The sequence below is a fragment of the Primulina eburnea genome, chromosome 12, assembly GCF_022965805.1.
Source record: "Primulina eburnea isolate SZY01 chromosome 12, ASM2296580v1, whole genome shotgun sequence".
NCBI lineage: Eukaryota > Viridiplantae > Streptophyta > Magnoliopsida > Lamiales > Gesneriaceae > Primulina > Primulina eburnea.
The window spans coordinates 34857480-34877318 of NC_133112.1; the positions used below are offsets into that span (position 1 = coordinate 34857480).

Consider the following 19839-nt stretch of genomic DNA (forward strand, 5'->3'; position numbering starts at 1 on the left):
TACATTTCTCGGGCCCATTAGCGGTGGTCTTAAAAAACGCTTGACTAAAAGTGTAATCCTATACTAATCCAAGTGCCAAACGTGGCCCATAGTCATTAATAATGATTATGATTTGGGTGGAAATTCACATATTTTAAAAAATAATTTATCCACATATTTTTTCCTAAAATATGTTATTTGGTTAAATTTATTATAAACAATTAACAGAAAAATCTTGTGAGACAGTCCCATGAGTTAATTTTATAAAATTGATCTTCAACTTATTCAATTCATGAAAATATATTATTTTTAATGCTGAAAATGTTATTTTCACTTTAAATATAGATCGAGTTGACTCGTCTCACTAATCTATTTTTTTTTTAAATCATCCCACACGATTCCTGCTCAATATTTTATCAGCTCTCAAATATTTTACGTGTTTTTTCATCATATGATATGACCGAATTTAGGATTTCCGGTCCATGATATAATTTTCTATTTAAATATGAAGGCCGTTTACTAACCCGAGTTGTTGATATATGTGATGTTATAATGTATTTTAGTATATGTGTCACTGAATTTTGTGGTAGAGTTATATCTAAAGATATATTTGTCTTTTAAAAATTAAAGTAAGACATTAGAGGTAAGTTTGGACAAGAAAAACTTATTTAGACATCTTATATGCTCATATTAAAAATATTTGTCAAACCTTTGTTAATATTATAAAGTCTGAAATACCCAATTGGAGGTCAATTGGAAGCATTTTAATGAGCCATTAAAAGGAAAAATTCAATCAATCAAATAAAGTTTTATAACTTCAATCTTATTTTATATATATCCCATTTCAGTTTTGTCCGGAAAAAGGACTAAATTACAATTTTAAATAAATATATCATTTGCGGCTTCATACAAATTTAGCCATAATTTTAATATCTTCTCACCAAAAAATTCAAAAAAAGAAAAAGAAAAAGAAAAAAGATTCCTGTAACTTAAATAAAAATGTATGTTAGGCCTAAGCGGGTGCGAACCCGGTCACCCCCAGCTCCACTAGCCCCTTCCCATGATACGATTTCGAGTCGGACTCGAGCCTGATATAGTTCTCTTTCGAATGAAATATTATATATTTATGATTTGAATCCAACTAGAATTGGCTCCCTTCGTATGTTTGGCCGAATTGCCAGTTGGCCGGGGCAGCATTGTTGCTAATAAGAGTCCTGCCATCACTCGTCGTGACTCGAAACGAGAGCGGTTGGCCGTTAAGGAACGAGTTGCTCTGCCAGTTTTGGCCCCAATTCCTCGACATGGGCTGCCACCCGGTTCTCGAACCCTTGATCGATACCGACTGGACGTCCCCGGCGCCTGCTACATTACTCACCAGTACTAGGTTGAAAAAGGAGTGACCATTGATAGTAAACCTTATTCCTCCTTTCTTGACACAAGGGACTCTGTTAAAAGACAACATATTATCAACATGTTAGGCCTTATGTCGCATCTTTTTCAAGAAAAATTGTGGTGGTGATGTTGGTTTTTTACCTTCGGAATGAAACCGGGACGATCCCGGCTCGGTACTGACCGATCTGCAAGAAGGCCGGCTCGGCCAAGTCGAAGTGTTGGCGGGGAGGGTTGCACCACCCACCGGCGTTGTTCGGCAGAGACGGGTTAGGCGGGCAGAAATTGGTGGCGGTGACCGTGATCGTGCCCGGTATGCACGATTTGGCGCCTCCCGAGCATGTTAACTGGTAGCACGACCCGCAGCTCAAGCCATTGTTGAATAGAGCAGTGCTGAGTGCTGCAGTGTTGGTGCCATATCCTTGACTATACAAATTGCCATACCCACAAGCACCTCCTGAAAAAGAAAATATATATTAGAAATTGCTTTCGATTTTATAATTGTTTCTCGAGTTATGTTTTTTGCTCTCCAATTTATGAATAAAATTATCCCAATTTTAAATAAAATGGTGAAACGTAAGTAAAGGAAAATAGAGTGCAAACGGTGACTACATTAAAAAAAAAATAGTTATTACTATCATTTTGTTAAGATTGGAATTTGGACCTAACTCAATCTCAAAAGCTAACTCAAGGGGAGGATTGTTCAAGCCAATTTATGCAACTCCCGGTGGAACTCGGGCTCTGATACCATGTTAAGATTGGAACTTGGACCTAACTCAATCCCAAAAGCTAGCTCAAGGGGAGGATTGTCCAAGTCAATATATGCAACTCTCAGGTTATTTATCCTACTTACGTGGGACAATTAACACATTTAGACCCAAGAAGAGACAATGCTAGACTAAAGAATATTTGATATAATATCTATATTCAATATTTGGACAAGAAAGTGAAATGAACACAACGTGGTTCGATTCAACTGACCCATTGTGCCCGATGCATCGCCCCCACCATAGAAGGTGGCGAACGCGCCTTCCCAGTCACCATTAGTAGCTCGTAGGCAAAATCCAAATAAGGACGAGACCAAGAAGAGTGAAGCCATGGAGAAGATTTTAATAGCCATTTTGGGTAGAAAGTTGAAATGTTTAGGAGAGGGGAGTTTAATTTTCGTGGTGATCAGGACTTGTACAAGATTTGGAAAATTGGGATTTATTTATATAGAGGAAAATTGAGCTATATTTATAAAAAATAATATAGCATATGGTGGAAAGTGACAATTTTTGTGGCATTAATTTCTTGTAGTTGGAACCACAAGAAGTGATTCAAAATATTTTTGGGATGCACATGCACTTGTTCCTATTTGAACTACCAAAGGCTAAGCTTGAAGACCCTACAAGCACATGCATTCTTAGCATCTTCCTTGTATCTATATCTCCTATCTCATTATTAAATTTGTTTGAGTTTTGTCCATAAATTGATAACTTTTATGCCGCACGTCGACTTAATTTGTTTTGAGTTAGTGATTTTGTGATACCTTTGTCTCACATCTGAAAAATGAAATATTTAAAATTAGTTTATAATGGCTTACAATGGACTACTATAGCAACTTGAATTAATCATTTTCGTAAAGCGAAGACGAATACGAAGTAGTTCCTATAGAGGCTCATTGTGCAGTCACGCAACCGCAGGCTCGGGCTCGGGGCGTGACAGATTTACTTCGGGATACAACTTTATTTATTTATTTATTTATTTTTAATCTTGGGATGATCATAAGTCGTTGAATTTCTGATTTCTCGTATCGGGAAATCTAAACGAATTCGTGACACAATCTTAAACTTTTTTTAGGAACTGGGATTTTCGTTTCTAATGTTCTTGTTTTCTTGGAATAGAAAATTACAATAAAAAAGAAGAAGGGAAATACGATTAAAAAAGAAATAATCGTGTGACTTATTTGGCTAGAACAAATAATTAACTCTTTTATGATAATATGGAATCCGACAATTTTCTCAAACTCTCATGCAAAGAGTTTTTAATGAGACTTTTAAAAAGGTAAATTAATGTTTTGTGTCTCTCTTCGTATTGACATTTAATATACTGGTTAAGTTGTGAGATAGTATGAAGATATTGTTAGGAGTTTTTTCTCAAACCAAAATCAAGTTTCTATGTATCGATGAACATGATGAGTAATTAAATATACGATTGCAGAACGAGTATTACCTCCAGCTATTGAATATAATTATTCTGATTTCTTCCGATTTCAAGTCTTCTAATCACTCCAACCCTCTGTAGATGATGTAAAATTGTTCTTATGAGTTGTTTTCTAGTGGACATCAAACGTTGCTATTCATAGACATTCTTATACCATCAATGATTGAGATCGGGAGCCTAAATGTCAAGAAGAAATGTGTGTCTCAAAAGTCTAAAAAAAGTCTAAAATTAAAGTAACGCATGCATCGTCCGTCCAAAATTGAGGTAATTTCCGGCTGCTCGATTTTGTTTTCTCTTCTTCATTTGTTTTATATCGGTGATTATATGATTTGATTTGCCGACTTCAAATCTTCTTGCATATAAATGTATGTATAAGTCAAAATTGATATATTTTTATGTTCCTTCCATAACATAAATAAGTTTATAAAAATATTATTAATTTTACATATAAATGTATGTATAAGTCAAAATTGGTATATTTTAATGTTTTTTCCATAACATAAATTAGTTTATAAGAAAATTATTAATTGTATCTCTTACCCGCACAACATTGTAACTGTGCGTAATGTGATAATGTTGATCGTATGAAATTTTTAGAGCCATACTTTGTTAAGTGCATAACATGTGATAGCTTATATTTAAATATTACTAGTATTTAACCCGTGCTATGCACGAGATGATATTATTAAAAATTAGTGAAAAATAAATAGACATTTAAATTGAAAAAAATAACATAATTATAAAAACTACTTTTTCGCTAATTTTAATTTTTTTAAAAATATAACGTATGTCGAATAATTTTTTGGCTAATAATCACTATCATATATCAAAATTTTAGATTGTGTTAATTAGTCTATGTCAATGACATGATGCTTATCATGTTTAGTGTATTGATGTTGACCACCAACCTTAATACATATTTAATTCTTTAATTTTTGAAAAGCTGTATATTATTATTTTTTAACATGTGATAAAAAATATTTTTAAATCAAATTCAATAAAATTAATGAGAAATACTTTTTTAAAATTCAATAATTTCATCTAAATCTACATTCACAAACAATTTTGTGACATGACACGTGTTTGGCACATTTGAATGATAACAATAATCTTTTCATCAATATCTTTATCCAAATAGGTTGTGATTTTGAATGTCAGATTTCAAACTTAATGTCTCGTTGTTTCCATATTTATGTAGTTCATAACAACAAACAAATCTAAATATAAACGAAAATTACATCTTGGAAGGATTCAACTCAGATATGGTGCTGAAAAGATGAGTCATTTCAGAATTCAATTTTGGAGTAGATAAATTTAGTAAGATAAATAGAATAAAATTGGTTTTTCATATAATATGTAATATTGCATTATTTATAATTTAAAATTCAAATATGACATCTCAAGGGACAAAAATTATACATTGGATGCTTTTGGCAGAATTATATCATACATTAACTCTTTGAAATTATGGAAATCTCGAATTGCATGCATTGGGTGTCAACATTTCTGATTATTGAGGGTAATATACATGTTTATTGAATATAATTTAATGTCCATTTGAAACTCTTTTGATTCTATCTCTTTTAATTTTATTGGGCTCTCTTATTTGAATGTTTAAAAAGACAATTCAAGATATACAATATACATATGGTTTTGGAAGAAAACTACAATACATTAATTCTTTCAAATTAAGGTAATCTCGAATAATATGCATTTGAGATTAAAATTTTATTATTATTAAATGGTAATATAATGTCAATTGGAAAACCTTGTTATACTGATAACTTTTAATATTCAACCAATTTCATTTTTAGAAAATTAAATTAACCATTTAAATATTATATTCATTTATAGTAAGTAATTTGGACAGAAAATTACTTAAAATAACAAAATATATTTTTGAATGATTTATCTCATGAGTGATATTTAACATTGCAATCATTGTATTTTAAATTTATTTTACATTTTTTAATGTAATTGATTGATATAATCAATGCAATTTTTTAATATAATTTATGTTTTCAATAGAGTTTAGTTTCAGTTTGAATAAAAAATAAAAAAAACATATAATACATAAATTACATTTGAATTAATATAAAAATTAATTAAATTCAAAATTGAATTAAATGAACTGATATAATCAATGCAAGCTAATGAAATGACCATTTATTGCAGTACACATATTTCAATATTCATGATATATCTTTGTTTTTTAAAAATGATATTTTGACTGAAAATTATTATGTTTGCAAAAACTTTGCATACATACATACATATATAGTAACACAAAATCATATCACAAATTAAATTGATTGATATAATCAATGAAAAATATTTAATGTAGTTTATGTTTTCAATAGAGATTAATTTCAATTTAAATAAAAAAATAAAAACACATATAATACATAAATTATATTTGAATTAATATAAAAATAAATTAAATTCAAATTTAAACTAAATGAATTGATATAATCAATGCAGCAATAATTGACGTTATCATTTAGAAATGACATTTTGGTGGGAAATTATTATTTTTGACAAAAACTCTGATTTTATATATGTGTGTGTGTGTGTGTGGAAGAACAATGGCTGGTCTGTTATATTATAAGTGAAATTAAGTATTTTAAATCAATTTATATATGACATGATGTTAATATTAGAATTCGTAGCTAACTCAACCTCAAAAACTAGCTCAAAGATGAAGGATTTTCCAAGCTCATATATATAACTCACGGATATTTTATCCAACCGATGTTGGACAACTAACACATGATAAAATATTTATGAAATATGTATACTTTTTTAAAATCAAATTTATGGTCTATTCTTTCGTGTTATAAGCATCACGATTCGATCTTTATGTCTAAATTATATTCTCTATTCGTTTCATGGGCTTCATAGGGTTCTTCCTAACATGTATTATATATGTAACAGGTTCATACCTAAGATTTTTCGAGTTTGAATCGAATTAACTTCAAAAGATGAGCACCTCAAGCAAGAGAGTTTGTTCAAATTTATCACATTGATGAAAGTTTTTCAAAACTAAATCTGATTTATAGACACAGGTTAATATAGAAAGCAATAATAGTATACAATAAATATTTTTAGGTAATCAAATGATGCAACAAAACTCAAAAATATATGTATATTACACAATGTGTATGTTCAGTCACGTACTTACAAAATTGTCAATAATTTTCGATGGCCACGTGTGACGTGTTATAATTAGTCTATCGATTTCATAATTATGAAAAAAAAATTTATACAAAAAATAAACTTTTGAGTACGATGTCATAATCATAGGCCAATTAATAGTTGGTTAGCATATTACAGGTATAACTAAAAGAGGTTTGGTTGAAAAATATTATAAATATAGGGCCTACCACGTTACATGCACATGCAATTAGAATATATATATATATATAATAAATTAATTTCTAGTCAGAAAATTTCATAAATTCGATATAAATGAAATTGATTTTTGATGTGATAATAATAATAATAATAATAATAATAATAATAATAATAATAATAATAATAACAAAAAACAACATCCGGCCAATTCACACCTAACATTTTGGCATGTGTTTTGTCTATTTGTTTCATATTAAAATAGTTATTCTTTACTCAAAAAAAAAAAAGAAAAAGAAAAATTATTCGGATTTTGTATCTCAAGGATGTTTTCATATCAATAATTTATACTTTTTACGAAGTATGAGGCTCTCATAGACTTCATGCAGCCTTCACCAATTATTGTTTTTTATTATATTATTTTTTGAAAATTTATAAGTATAAAAAAATGCAAAAAAAAAAACTTAAATATTAATCTAACAATTAAACTATTCGATTAATTAAATAACACGTAAAAACAGTTTTGAAAAGCAATTTATTTCATAAAATTAATATTATATAATTTTTATTACTTAATATATTATAAGAATAGATAATGGTTGATATTGCGATCGAACAGTGTCATTTTTGTACAAAGAATTGGTGCGACCAAAGTGTTGATCCAAATCCATTGAATATTTTACTACATAATAGATATTTTTATATGTTACTACAGCATCTGATCACTGTTTTTAAAACAGACAGTTCCGAGTTAATTAGAAATAGAAATGAGATCGAATCATGATTTAGTATGATTTCGGCTCGAGTTTGAATCGATTTGACTGAAATTTATTCTTTTAAAATTTATTGGCCAATGAAAAAATTAATGCATAACTAGAGAAGTAATCTAACTAATTTAACTTAGTTGTTTAATAATTGTATTTAAAATTATATAATATTTTTTTTATTATTACAAATAAAAATCAAGTTTGGTGAAAGGTTGAGAATTTGATTTCTTCTAACATCATCTTCTTGGACAAGTTTATCATATATGGCTTATCCAATGTGGTTTGCAAACTGTTGTATTAGTTTGATGAGCAATTTTTGAATAGTACTATTGCTCAACCCGACCCAACCCACTCAATCCACTTGAATTGACACTCTTACAAAAGAGCTCCAAACGTGTACACATTTAGGATGTTGGTTGAATTTTTATTTGTCGTGTAATGTTGTCCGAAGCTCGGAAAAGTGAGGAAAATACGCACGAGTCTCGCGAGCCTATGGGTCCAAAAATCTGCATAATCGTGAAAATTAAGTGAAGCAATCCAGAATCCGATTCCTATCCAACTAAAACGTGATTCCTCATTTCTAAGCTAGGTAAAACTCTGTTTTTGAGTTTTTTTTTTTAGGAAACAATAAATAGACCAGCATCATTGGGTGCATGTACTTAGGGAATCATATCCTTTTCTCTCCATTCAACAAAATCCTCATTTTAGTTCCAACGACAAAGTTGAAGAATGTTCAGGCGAGCTGAAAAAAGAAAGCCAAAGCACAATTTGACTGTCACGTCCCGGTCGGACCCACTCTCGTGAATGGACAATAGACTTTCTATAACAACTAGGTTAATCATTTTGTAAACGAGAACGAATACGAAATAGTTGTTAAGGGGCGATTGTGCAGTAACGCAGACGCGGGCCCGAACTCAGGGCGTGACAATGACTAAGTTAATAGTAGGTGTGTGGGTGATGAGGCCGATGAAATTGAGATGAAGGCTCTTATGTCGGCCAGTGCAAGTTGATTGTGATTTGGGTGGGAAGGGGATCATAGGCCCCCTGCAAGTTTACAAGGGAAGTTATTCCGTGGTCCAAGGCCATTTTGTGCCTAGACAAAGGGATTACATCGTATATATGTTGCTTGATATCATTATTTATGGTTGTATTTCCTAAATAATTTGTGTTGCGATCAATCGTCATTGTGACAAATTTTATTGGTTTTTATTTCCTAAAATAATTTGATTTTTAATTTTTCGATCCTTTTATTAAGACTAAAATAAATAATATTTGTAATTATATATTAAATAATTATTATTTTAAGTAAATTTAATTTTTCTTTCTAATATAAAAAGAATTTATGTAGCCAATATGCTGTCACGTCTCGAGTTCGGTCTCGCGCCTGCGTGACTGCACAATAGACGTTATTTACAATTTGGACTAATCATTGTTTGTAAAGCGATGACGATACGAAATAGTTATTATAGGGTCATTTTCAAGTCACCAACGTGTCGGGCTCGGGGCGTGACAATGACTAAGTTAACAGCATAGTTTTTTTCTTAGTTTCTTTGTCGCCGACTAAAAATTATCGAAATCATGTTATCTCATTCTTTAAAAAAAATCGTGTTATCCCGGAACTCAAAAATTATTGTCATACATATCAGTTGTTTCAAAGTTTCTTTCCCTGTGGATTAACGATCTTTAATATCGTCCTAATTCCATCACTAATTGACATAACTTGTTATATGTTTAGCGTTTGGATTCATGAATTTGATCGAATATATATTTGTTGTTTTATATCAGTAAGACCATGAACTTCAAATTCACATTCGCACGTTTATATAATATTTTATGTTAATTATGATGGATTTCAAATTCTCCCGACAATTGCGTTATTTGAAATTTATTAGGCAAAAACTTGCGTGAGAATGTCTCACGGGTCATATGTGTGAGACAGATCTCTTATTTGGGTCATCCATGAAAAAATATTACTTTTTATGCTAAGAGTATTACTTTTTATTGTGAATATGAGTAGGGTTGACTCATCTCATAGATTAAGATCCGTGAGACGGTCTCACGTAATGTAACGTAAGGTATGAATTGTGTGTGATATAATATATATATATATATATATATATATATATATATATATATATATATATATATATATATATATATATATATATATATATGTCTGTGTGTGTGTGTGTGTGTGTGAGGCAGATGAAATTGAGTTGAAGGCTCTTATGTCTGCCATGTGCAATTTGATTGTGATTTGGGGTGGGAAGGGGCATCCACAGGCCCCTTGCAAGGTTACAAGGGAAGTTATTGAGTGGTCCAAAGGCCATTTTGTGCCCTAGACAAAGGGGATTCCTTCTTACATAATGTTGCTTGATATCATTATTTTACTAGTTTTCTACATTGGATAAGAAAATCAATGTTTTTTTTTTTCACAAGTCTCCTTTTCATGAATATAATTTTTGAGAGTCACATTCTGTAACATTAAAATCTAGTATATTATCAATCTTAGGTATCGTTCGGTGCGAAAGATTATAATTCATGTCTTTGTTTCATCTGGCATTTGGCTCGAGTTCGGTAACAATTCAAATTAAAAAAAATTGGTATCCATATCTTTCAATTCCAAACGGTAATATGCTTGATATTAATTGTTATATGCTATTGTTGTTATCAAATAAATTAAAAGTTGAAAAATATAAACATTACATTATTTTAGAAATTTTGAACAATAATTTATATATAAAAAAATTGAATTTAAACTGTAATTTGTATCTAATAAATTATTTTTTTTTAAAAAAAGTATGTATCTATACTATACTATCATATTAAGCGAGAGATCATCTTAGTGACAGAATTTTGTGTAATTTTGTGATATTAACAATCATTGTATCATTTTATTGATTTTTTATTTTCCTAAAATAATTTTGTTTTAAATTTTTCGATCCTTTTATTAAGACTATAAAATAAATAATATTTTTAATTATATTTTAAATAAATTATTATCTTTTAAGTAAATTTAATTTTCTTTTTATATATAAAAATAATTTTATGTAGCACACACAAGTACTAATATAATTTAATGACGAACGCATCAAAGAAACCAAGATTCATGACACCGAAGATAAATGGATAGAAAAGATAACAAGGTTCAAAATCTTGGATCCACCATGATCCCACCTCTGATAGTTACACCAGCTCCATCAGCAGGAGTAAGAGCACCAGGTAACTGTTTTGGCTTTCGAGTCGACGAATTTCGCGAATGCAGATCAGTAGAAGATTTTCAATCTCTGGGAATGCGAGTATTGTTGAGACTATCCACAAAATGTGGGAAAATCATAGGAAGATAACATTAAAGTTACTGATGTTACGACACAGAATGTTATAGTTTGACTAAGACAAAATGATGTCTTAAATCTCATTACAAATGACATACTGATTAGCAGACCAAGCCCCACTCAGTCGATAAATGATACACTATCACAAGATGAACCGAAGCTATCAACATTATCACGAACTTGTATCCCAAGATTATTTTTCAAATCAAACGAATAAGTTATAAAGCACAGAAATACCAAGGAACCTACAACATGTCCTAAATACACTAAGACCCCAGTTAAAACGAAAGGAAAAAGAATGAGAAAAATGATGATTCGGGATGTTAAACTTGAGCAAATTGGAAAAGACCCGAATCAGAACGTACTGCTGCTTTCGCTGGCGGAAATCGAAGGGGCTTCTGACTTGACAATATGAGAACCTCTGCTGCTGATATCGAGACCTTGAAAACGACCGAGAGAATCGTGGTGCAAGGAGTCGGTAAGACCCTGTACTTGAGCTGTGGAGAGCATTGCATAATGGTGAGCAGACATGCCAGCCGGAAGGGAATGAAACTGTGGCATCTGTGAATTTCGGAGATCGTTTGTACCAGCCTGAGGTTGACTCGAAAAGAAGGCCGATGAGTTATATGGAGCATGGGAAATTGGCAAGCTGAATGTGTCTGAGGAGGTCGAGATATCTCCAGTGGCGATTCTGAGTCTTTCTACTTCTTGCTTCAAGGCTTCATTAAGGGCTGCAAATACATGATCTATTATTATAACCGATTTCATCGGTAAAAATAAACGCAGAGCAGTACTATGGACACAAGTCAAGATTCGGGGACACAGTCCTACTGGACAAATACACAGCTATTTGAAATATTATTGTATTTTCAGACAACCAACTATTTCATCACTAGGAAATGAATCCAAAAGTTCACTCCTGGTTGAGGGACTGCTTACCATCACGTAACTGAGCTTGCTGTTCCATGGCTTGTAGCCGAAGCTTAAGCTCTGTATTCTCATTATTCAGCCCTGTTGTATCCCGCTGCAAGACAAAGTATTTCAGTTTATAATCATGAAATTATATATAGGATGGAAAGCAACATTGGTATTCGGGATTGAACGATCATGTATGTTATGGAAGCTTGTTGGCACTTAAATGGTGGATGATGGAATCTTAGAGCTGTTTTAAGTGGAAACCTGGCATATTCTGATTCAAAATAAAACAACATCAAAAGACATTGTTTTCGGTATAAGAACTTCTGTGTTTCTTCGATCTTTCCAGCTGGATGTCACCCCACAAACATGAAGGTTTGATTTACAGTAACTTCTAATGTTAACAAAGTAACATATAGAATTGCACCATTCAATTTACATTTTCATCAATCAACAGCATTAAGTTCCATGGTAGCTAAAATAGAAGAAACACCTGGAACAACGTGAGTTGCGCGGATAGAGTTGTGGCTTCAGTTTGAAGGGTTTGAACTTTTCTCTCTAGTTCAGATATATAGCGAGCCTTTCTCTCTTTTGATCGAGCAGCAGATTGCCGATTCGCCAAAATCCTGCATAATATGGTCAATCTGTTACACTAATGTTAAGCAATGCGTGACATATTTTGATTATAGTTTGTGTGTTTCTATGAATGAGACTCACATATGTCTGTCCGACTTTCATTCGCCGGTGACTAAACTAAACAAAGAATACCTGAATATTTGTCTCCTGACCTATCCTATCAAAACTTGAGATTATAAGGTGAATACATCAAAGTTAATATTTAAATCAGAAACTCAACTCAACATCTCCTTAATAGAACATCATTCGCACGCCAAAATGTCCGCAACACGATCATGAGCATACGTTAAGAAAAATTCAGTTCTGATTAACATCTCCAAAAATTTAGACATAAGATTTGATGCATTGTATGAATCCATTTAATTTTTGCCATTGCCACGTAGCCAGTCCAATGAAAAATCTAAGCTCCGTTTCTTTACAACGTTACCATTGACAAAAGCAAATATTAACTATTTGAGTGGCTTTTATGCGAGACCGTCTCACGCAAGTTTTTGCCTAACTATTTTGGAACCCGCGAGCGCTACTCTTCCTCGAAAGTAAAGCAAATACGGTAAGAAAACTGCTGCAACAAGTCGTCAATTTGGTAGACCAAGCACAAGATTCACAAAGATCAATATAACCCCATAATTATACACGACTAAATCCCACTGGTATTCGACTCATACATTGAAGAAATCAAAGAGAAAACAATAAAAGAAACAAAATAAAAAAAAGAAGAAAGATTCTACCTTTTGGCCCGTTTAGGATCAAGAGTCCACAACTCAGCAAGCTTATCAGGAGGCATCGCTTTCTTAGCTTCGATACTACTCTCATTCATCAGCAAACTCGAACTATCCACCGAATTGCTATGCCTGTGCCTCGGCCTGACACCGCCAGCCTTCTCCACCTCCTCCGCTTCGCGGGGGACACTTCCTCCGCCGGCATTGCCCAAGCAAGATTCTCCGACCCCAGATCCGCCGACGGCGCAGGCGGCACTGCTTAGCTTTTCAATGTCCATGTAAGTGGAAAACAGATCTTCCTCGGATCCCAGCTCCTCGAAACTCCCAGCTGGCGCATCAAAAGGGTCGGACACCAGATCTAGGTCCTCCGGCAGCCGGAAGTTCACCTCGGAGTGGGCCCTTCTGTGGTGGGAAGGCCTCATTGCGGCGGAGAACGGCGGCAGTTGGTTCAGAGAATGCTTGGAGTTGGGATCTTGCATTTGTGCACACGGATTTTGATTAGAGTAGTTCAAAGGTTTGAGTAGTGAAAAGACTGGTGGGAGGACTTGAGGAGTAACTGTTTTTTCTTTTGTTTTTAGGATAGCAGTTGACGAAAAAATAAACAGTAAATTATTATTATTATTATTATGAAATTTGATTTTTAAAGTTGGAGGAATCATATAAATCGTGTTCGTTAAATGTTAGAAAAAGGCTCTAAAATTAATTATAAGAAAATATCACAAAGAAATTACTTTGAAAATTGGTTTCAAGATTCGAAAAAGTTTCTCAAACGAATAAGTCTACTGTTATAGAATAGATCTTTTGTGAGACGGTCTCACGAATATTTATTTATGAGACTAGTCAATTCTATCGATATTTACCATTAAAATTAATACTCTTAGCATAAAAAATAATATTTTTTCATGGATGATCCAAATAAGAGATCAGTCTCATAAAATACGACCTGTGAGACCGTCTCACACAAGTTTTTGTCACTGTTATATGGTGTCATGAATCTATATCCATGAGAAAAATTGACTCGATCTATATGCGCAATGGAAAATAATAATATGAACATAAAAAATATCATTGATTGGGTCAGAATGAAGATCTGTCTTACAAAATTTAACTGTGAGACGATCTCACATTAGTTTTTTTTTTAAAATATATATAGGATTGTTATAATTTAGAATGTAGTGTTCACACGAGATTTATATAAAATAAGTTTAAATATGGAAACAAAATAAAAACCAATTAAAATATCAGAAAGATGCAAGACAAAATAGATCGAAGCATAATTCGGGCATAATAATAAACATTGAGATTAATTTAATTATTTTTTAAAATAAATTTGTATAAACAAAGATAAATAAAGCTTATAAATCATTGGCAGCTTGTTAATAAATATATTCATTAGATGCGATAATAAATAATTTATAATATAAAAATAAAAATATAAAATAATATAATATAATTAATTTTTAGCTTCAATAATAGTAGAACTGAAGCTGAGCATGGTAGGCTATAGCCTATAATTGTTTTATAAAAGCTTACTTTTCTTTATTGTATAATACAATGTAGAGTATTAAAATATACTGCACATATTACATTATACGATACATGACATTAATGAAGATGGTTGCACTAAATGACGCTTTGGGCACTTTAATATTTTGTTTTGATAGAAAGCTTAAAAATCGAACATAAAAATATTAATGAGTGAATGATTTCACGTGATCTCAGCAAGAGAGTCACGTGAACCAACATGATACATATATACATATATATATACACACACATGGGTGTGTGTGTGCGCGCTCGCACATGTTTGTATGGTATGTTGGACCCGACCAAAGTGTTCTGGAATCATGAATCGAATCGAAACCCTTCGAACTATGTTTTCGGTTTTGGTTTCAAAATCAAAACAGTATGATCAAGTGTTTTTCGTTTTACCAGAAGTTATAGCTAGTGGTATGGTACGACTCAAAATCTTTTAATCATATACAGCCCAAGCGTGACGATTCGATCGCTATCTTAACATGAACAATTAATACACCTCAAGAAAATATCAATGATATTTTGCAATATAGATATTATATATTGAGAAAATTACACTATTTATCTTATACATTGTATATATATCTTCTTATTTTTGGTCATGTTATCGATTAATTCACGATTTTAGTTATGTAACTTACATGTTTTTCAATTTTAGTCATTTTTCACCGGAATGTTGTTGTGGCTCCAGAAAATGCTGATGTGGAGTCGGACATTGCTTATGTGTTTAGTGATATCAGTTAACCTTTAAATTGGAATAATCAATTTAAGAACGGAAATTTTCAAGTTAAGGATCATTATCAAGTCTACGTATAAGTTGTTATAGCTATTAGAGGTGGTCCATACGGTATACTGTATCGAAGTTTTGGATATCATATATCGTATCGAAAATTCGGTCTGCTAGTCTGCTGAAGTTTCGGTACGGTATCGGTAAAATACTATCATACCATAAGTATATATAAAAATTTCATTCTCTCGTAATTCCAATACAGTGATCACCAATTCTAAACAAATCCCTCAAGACAGTCAAAGGAACTAGGAAAGTTATATACAAAACAAATCCATCAAGATAATAAACAACAACTGCAACATGTGTCTGGAGATCCAAAACATCAATGAACACCAATAAACTTCAACCGTAATATATGTGACTTCTTCATCCGTTATCTTTGCAACAATGTATGAGGTTGTGTGATTTCTGAAGCCTGACAACTTTTTAACAACTCGAGACCCAGCATCCAATTCTCTAGCTAGTTGTAAGGTTAGACGACAAATATAAGACTTTCAACATTTTAAATTCTCAACTATAAGTCGAGTTATTTCACTGATTTTTTATTTGGACCATTCCAACATGATGAGTCCAAAAAGAAGTTAATTTTTTATTTTGGTACGGTATTGATATAAATGTTTTTTAAAAATATTTTAAAAAAATACCTTATATTTTTTAAAAAATTTAACTTTATTATTTAAAAATATTATATATTTTAATTTATATATATTATTTTAGCATTTCGGTATATACTGAAAATTTCAAATTTCATACCATTATTATACCGAAAATTTCGATATACCAAAATTTCGATAAATTCGATATTTCGGTACGATAACCTCGGTATATCGAAAATTCGGTTTTTCCCCACCCCTAATAAGGATGATTAATTACCATATTATTCTTCTCTACATATATAATGTTATTTAATCATTTATCATATGCCCCATTAAATATAAAAATGGATAAAATAAATATTATCGAGAGAAAAATAATAAAGCTTGAAATAAATGCACTCAATGGAATTAATTTTACATCCCAAATGAGGAGGCATGACTATCTTACTCGTGGGAAATTTCAAACTACCATTAAGCACTATCGTAACGAGCTATATCGGGCTTTCTAATCAAGAGCAAATGCATAGCAATAATAGAGTAAAATTTATTTTGATATAAGAACTATTGATAAATTAGTATATGAATTATTGTAAATGAGTTAATTGGTATATGAAATATTTATAAATTGACAAATTAGTACATGATGAAGTTAAAAAGTCAAATTTACCCTTAACATAAATTGTTTTTAAGTCAAATTATTATTAATAAATTTTGTATTTGGTACACGTTTTATTATTAGAAGGTTATTTAATTTAATTTATTAATTAATTTTTTTAAAAAAATTATATTTATATAAAAATTATATTGTGATAAATAGATAGTAAACTAATATTTTTTTATCATATTGAAAAAAATATAATAAATAAATGTCGGTCTAGATTTCAAAGACATGGTTTTCGAACGATCGAAGAAAAAATAATTATCATTTTAGTTTTTCAAAATATGGTAATGATATGTTGGAATTCAAAAAATATTCAACGTGAAAGTTATAAATCGAGAATGAATGAGATTTTTCATGTGTTGTCGTATCGATATTTCGGCAGCCATGCATCATTGAAAAAGCCATCAAAATTTAATTTTAAAAGTATGTTAAGAATGGAACTTGAACCTATCTCAACCCCAAAAGCTAGTTCAAGAGAGGAAGATTGTTCAATCCCATATATACCACTCAAAGGTTATTTATCTAACCGATGTGAGACAATTAACACACCCCTCTCACGTCCAGGAATGAACATCTGAAGCGTGAAGTTTACAAATGACCCAATTATGGGCAAAACGGGTGGTCTAATTATAGACAGTCCAACACATAACAGTGAAATCTGGGCTCTGATACCATGTTAAGATTGGAACTTGGACCTAACTCAACCCCAAAAGCTAGCTCAAGGGGGGAGGTTTATCCAATCTCATATATACCACTCAAAGGTTATTTATCTAACCGATGTGGGACAATTAACAAAGTACAAGTCGGAAAATCACGAAATTGACCAGAAATCTCTAAATAAAACATGGAAGCTTTCGGTAATTGGAGTTATGTAAATCTTGAATGAATGAGATTTTTCATGTGTTGCTATATTGGTGTTTCGGACATCACGCGCTGATTTGTTGATCTTTCCAAAACAATACAAACAATAGTTATTGTCAAAAAGAAATATTTTAGGAACACTTAAAAAATATATTTCAAAATACCAATATAATTATACACGAAATCTTTCTTAACATATATTCCAGTAGATATAAAATTTAATATAGATTTTAAGTATCCGTAGGAAAATTTATGAGATACATGATGGTGGTTCCAACTTATTTCCATATTGGTTTATTTTTTCAACTAATAATTAAAGTCATGTATTTATTAATTTGACAAAAGCTTGTGTGAGACAGTCTCACAGGTCGTATTTTGTGAGACAAATATTTTTTTTGGATCATCCATGAAAAAAATATTACTTTTTATTGTGAATATCGGTAGAACTGACTCATCTCATATGTAAAGATTTGTGAGATTGTCTCATAAGAGACTTACTATATTAATTTTGATCATTAAATGTTAGAAAAGTTGGTGAAGACATGACATGAATTGCATGGAGTCTTATCAGTTTTGAGGATATGCATGACTTGTCTCCTGCCTTGGCAAATTTACTCATTTACCCCTCTCACATATTAAATCACAACCCAAAAATGTGAGACTCATTTGCAACATATATTAGAATTATATCATTTGAGAAGTTGCAATGGCATATTAAGTTGGATGATTTGATATGGATCCAACAAGACTTCATGTTCTATTTTGTTATAGATTTTGGCGACATGGTCAGTAGAGACCAGACATCAGTAACATTTATTATATCAATCTATCGTAGAAGTCTTAATTATCGAAAAAAAGTAGATAAAGTCCAACATGTGCTAAATTCATAAAAGTTAATTTTTGAATATATCAAATGGATAATCCACTGATTTTTGTCATTATGTCATGGCTGGTGATGATATAAATTATAATATAAATTTATGCAAGAAATAAGATTCCCTCAAAGAAAAATGACATGTATGTAGGATCTAACCTCAAGACCAAATCTTAAAGATCAAATCTTGGTAATGATAAATCCATGGGCCTTGTGGAATAGCTTCACAAGCAATACACAGGAAAGAGTGCCAGAGTGGGAGAAGGATTTGGTGCCAAACTTTGACATTTTTTATTTTAAATAAGCTAAGATAATCATTGTTGTTGAGTGGGATCAAGTTATTTAATCAAATAAATTATCAGGCACACATCATTTTTTTTGAAAAGTTTGAGATAAAATGGACCAAAATAATGAAATATGAAGAAATAATGTATCAAGACCAAAAAAATAAAAAGACTCTGAAAAATGTATCAAAAATGAAAAGTTAGTGGACTGACATCTCAAAATAAAAAAATTATTAGACCAAAAAAGATATTAACCCTTAAAGATATGACAAAAACTTGTGTGAGACGATCTCACGGATCGTATTTTGTGAGACTGTATATCTCACAGATAAAGATTCGTGAGACCGTCTCACAAGAGACATATTCTAAAAATATTTCAAGTTATCTTGTTCAATAGAGCGGAATAATGTATCTATTATTATCATTTGTAAATGCAAAAACTCATCCATCCATGCCATAATCTCCGAGAGTGTTCATCTTAGAAAACCTATGGTTATACAAGTGGGACAATGTTTAAATTTTGAGTAGGCCATATAAGCATATAATACGAATAATATGACAATTTTAAAACTTTGAAAATATTATATATTAAAATCTATATACAACTTTTTTTTAAAAGATTAATATTGAAATTTCTGTAAAAACAAAAAAATTAATTTAATTGTCTCGTAGATTAATTTTATGAAATTAATGTGTATTGACAAAAACTTGTGTGAAATGGTCTTACGGTCGTATTTGTGAGACGTATCTCTTATTTGGGTCATCCATGAAAAAGTATTAATTTTTATGCTAAAAGTATTACTTTTTATTGTGAATATGGGTAGGGTTAACTCATCTCACAGATTAAGACACGTGAGAATTCGATTTTATAAAAAAATATTATTTTTTATTATAAAAGTCGATAATATCAAGCTGATCAACAAGATTCCTTCCATCTTTCG

The 19839-nt window shown here is 31.1% G+C and overlaps 2 protein-coding genes across 2 annotated transcripts; both read right to left on the bottom strand.

The window, feature by feature from the left end:
* Positions 1-772: 772 nt before the first annotated feature.
* Positions 773-2556, bottom strand: LOC140808035 (expansin-A4-like). Its single transcript, XM_073165030.1, has 3 exons — positions 2350-2556; positions 1513-1825; positions 773-1424 (listed from the first exon to the last, which is right to left on the bottom strand). The coding sequence occupies exons 1-3, from the start codon at positions 2486-2488 to the stop codon at positions 1121-1123; spliced, it is 756 nt and encodes a 251-aa protein (XP_073021131.1). The 5' UTR covers positions 2489-2556; the 3' UTR covers positions 773-1120.
* An 8460-nt stretch (positions 2557-11016) lies between these two features.
* On the bottom strand, positions 11017-13875 carry LOC140808221 (transcription factor RF2b). Its single transcript, XM_073165290.1, has 4 exons — positions 13306-13875; positions 12435-12567; positions 11966-12050; positions 11017-11757 (listed from the first exon to the last, which is right to left on the bottom strand). The coding sequence occupies exons 1-4, from the start codon at positions 13773-13775 to the stop codon at positions 11381-11383; spliced, it is 1065 nt and encodes a 354-aa protein (XP_073021391.1). The 5' UTR covers positions 13776-13875; the 3' UTR covers positions 11017-11380.
* Between the last annotated feature and the right edge of the window lie 5964 nt (positions 13876-19839).